Source organism: Babylonia areolata, chromosome 25, assembly GCF_041734735.1.
Source record: "Babylonia areolata isolate BAREFJ2019XMU chromosome 25, ASM4173473v1, whole genome shotgun sequence".
Lineage (NCBI taxonomy): Eukaryota > Metazoa > Mollusca > Gastropoda > Neogastropoda > Buccinidae > Babylonia > Babylonia areolata.
The window spans coordinates 2,937,501-2,940,000 of record NC_134900.1 but is presented as its reverse complement, the minus strand read 5'-3'; the positions used below and the strand labels follow the sequence as shown (position 1 = coordinate 2,940,000).

The 2,500-nt window shown below is 44.2% G+C and overlaps 1 protein-coding gene across 1 annotated transcript in view; it reads left to right on the top strand.

Annotated features, from left to right (window-relative positions):
• The window catches only part of LOC143299999 (uncharacterized), a 53,466-nt gene that overhangs the window by 37 nt on the left and 50,929 nt on the right, over nt 1–2,500 (top strand). The window contains 1 exon segment of the mRNA XM_076613554.1: nt 1–855. This exon segment is cut by the window's left edge and continues 37 nt beyond it. Within this exon segment, the coding sequence (XP_076469669.1) occupies nt 286–855 (570 nt within the window). The 5' untranslated portion in view covers nt 1–285.

The following is a 2,500-nucleotide window of genomic DNA, read 5'->3' as shown; positions in this document are numbered from 1 at the left end:
ACACACAAAAATCTGCTGTGCAATATTTTACATCATTGTAGCCGACTGTTGTATTCGAATCTATGACTGGACGAACTGTGTGCCATTTATTCATTTTAGAGATCTGTTTTGATATCTCGGAGGAAAGGAGACTTGAGTGTGATCTGCTGGCCCAATATGGCGGTTCCTTGACGACGGGGAACGCCAGCTGTGGAAGTCGATCAAAGGGCTTTTGTTCTGACTCAATGGGGACCCCTGCCACCTCCAACCCTCCACCGGCCCCCCAGCCTGCCGTGTCACAATGAAATGGGGAGACATAAACCCTACGTGGACCAAGAACTCACGTTTGCGCCCAGGATCAGCAAGACGAGCAAACGGATCGCGCTCAAGCTGTCCGAGCAATCGGAAACGAAAGGAATCCCTCGCTTCATGAGAGACACCAAAAGCAAGAAGAGGCCGACCCTTGAACCGCTCGTGCACGTGCCTGGCTCGCCCAAAACGACGAGCAACGGGATCCCTGGAATCGTCGATGGTAGCGATCTGTTTGATCCACCAGAGCACAGGCTGGCCACGAGCCGCACACGGCTTCCCAGTCTGACTGCCGATCAACACGATGCGGCAGCGGATGGGATGAGCAGCGGCGGCGGGAAGCTGGCACCGTCTGGCGCTGGGGAAGCCCTGAAGACGGTGGATCCCTTCAACAACAACAACGCCATGAGTAAGAACAGCTACGTCCCCCCACGGTCCATACAGCTGGATGAAAGTGTGTTCACCTTCCGACCCAAAGTCAGCTCCGCCAGCGCCAAAATCGCAGAGAGCCTCGGCACCGACTTTATGTCCCGTCAGCAGATGCATATTGAGAAACAGAAACGGCTTGTAAGTAAACCTTTTGAAGAAGAAGAAGAAAAAAAAAAACAGCTTGTGTATCTCATTTTATTTGTTTTATCAGCATAATTTATTTCCAAACTATGACACCCTATCATATACATTTTGTGTGTGTTTGTTTGTTGTTGTTTTTTGTTGTTTGTTTGTTTGGTTGGTTGGTTGGGTTTTTTTGTTTTGTTTGATAGACATGCACACACACGTGTGTGTGTGTGAGAGAGAGAGATGTGTGTGTCTGTGTGAGTATGTGTATTTATTTGCTTTCATTCTGTGTTAATGTTTTACACAAACCTATGGAAAGCTTTCAAGACATGATCAGCATGATGAGTTTATCTTAAAATTAGGCATCTGCTCTCCTTTTCTTTTTTCTTCTGCAACTGATGTGGTGTAGCATGACGAATCGGTTTGCACACTTTGACACCTCCTTGAAACTGAAACTCTTGTGTGTGAGTGTGCATGCGCGCGTGTGTGTGTGCATGACAGAGACAAATATAAGCATATGTGAGATATGAGTCTATGTGCATATCTGTCTGTGTGTATTATTTGTGTGTATGTGTGCCTATCCCTCTGTGTGTGTGTGTGTGTGTGTGTGTGTGGTTTACCTTGTTAATTGCCTTTAGAATGTGTGTATCAACTGACAAAAGATAGATATAACGACAAGGTATTTTCTTCATCGTGTGATGTGATTTGTTGTTCACACTTTTCTAATTTCATTGTATTGTCACATTCTGGGTTTGATTGTTTTTTATATTACAGTATTGAATTTCTTTTTGTCATCAGCAAATATTTTGCATGTACTTATGACGTAATTTGGTAGATGATTTATGAAAAAAATTATTATACCAATCTGGTCTAAGATACTGTCCGAGGGAAATCCACTTAGTACATCCCATTTTTGGTGAATATGTTGAGCCTACTTGAACTCTGATTTCTTCCAGTTAGAAATGCTCTTGTCCATTTTAGAATATTGTCTCAAAAGTTATTCATTTTCAACTTTTCATGTGGTACAGAGTCAAAAGTTTAATCAGTCTAGGTGTATAACACCAAGTGTAATTTTGTCATTCAAAATACTTGTGATATCTTATTCGACTTACAGTAACTGGGTTGTGCAAGACCTATTCCCTCATCGGTTAGATACCATAGCATGTAGTTGGGTTGTACCACCATTATGCACCAGAGGTGCCCAGTGCATCTGTCTCTGGCATTTTTGTCTGAGATTCCTTCTCAAAGGTGATCTGCTGGCAAAGACTTAAGAGCATCACCTGCCCTTGTTTTTTTCCTCTGGGTTTACACCCAAAGCCTTTCGCTCAAGGTAGCGTAGGTTTGGAATCAGGGTTTTCCTTCTCTTCAGTGGACTACTTTCCAAGGCTGACATGCACCATCCATCCAAAGCGATTGGTTTCTTAAGACACCAGCTACTCGCCTGTGCCCATTCTTCTTGTCAGTGTAAATGGCTCCACCACGCGAAGGCCAAAAGCTGGGCTTTGGCTGACAGACTGTTTCTGATGTACGCCTTGGGAGCAAAACTGAGCAACGAGAGCTTATCCTCACTGCTCACCCCAGCCTTGGGAAACCACCTTCAGAAACCATGCTGACTTATTTTGTGTGCATCATTATCTGCCACATGGAAGACAATTTC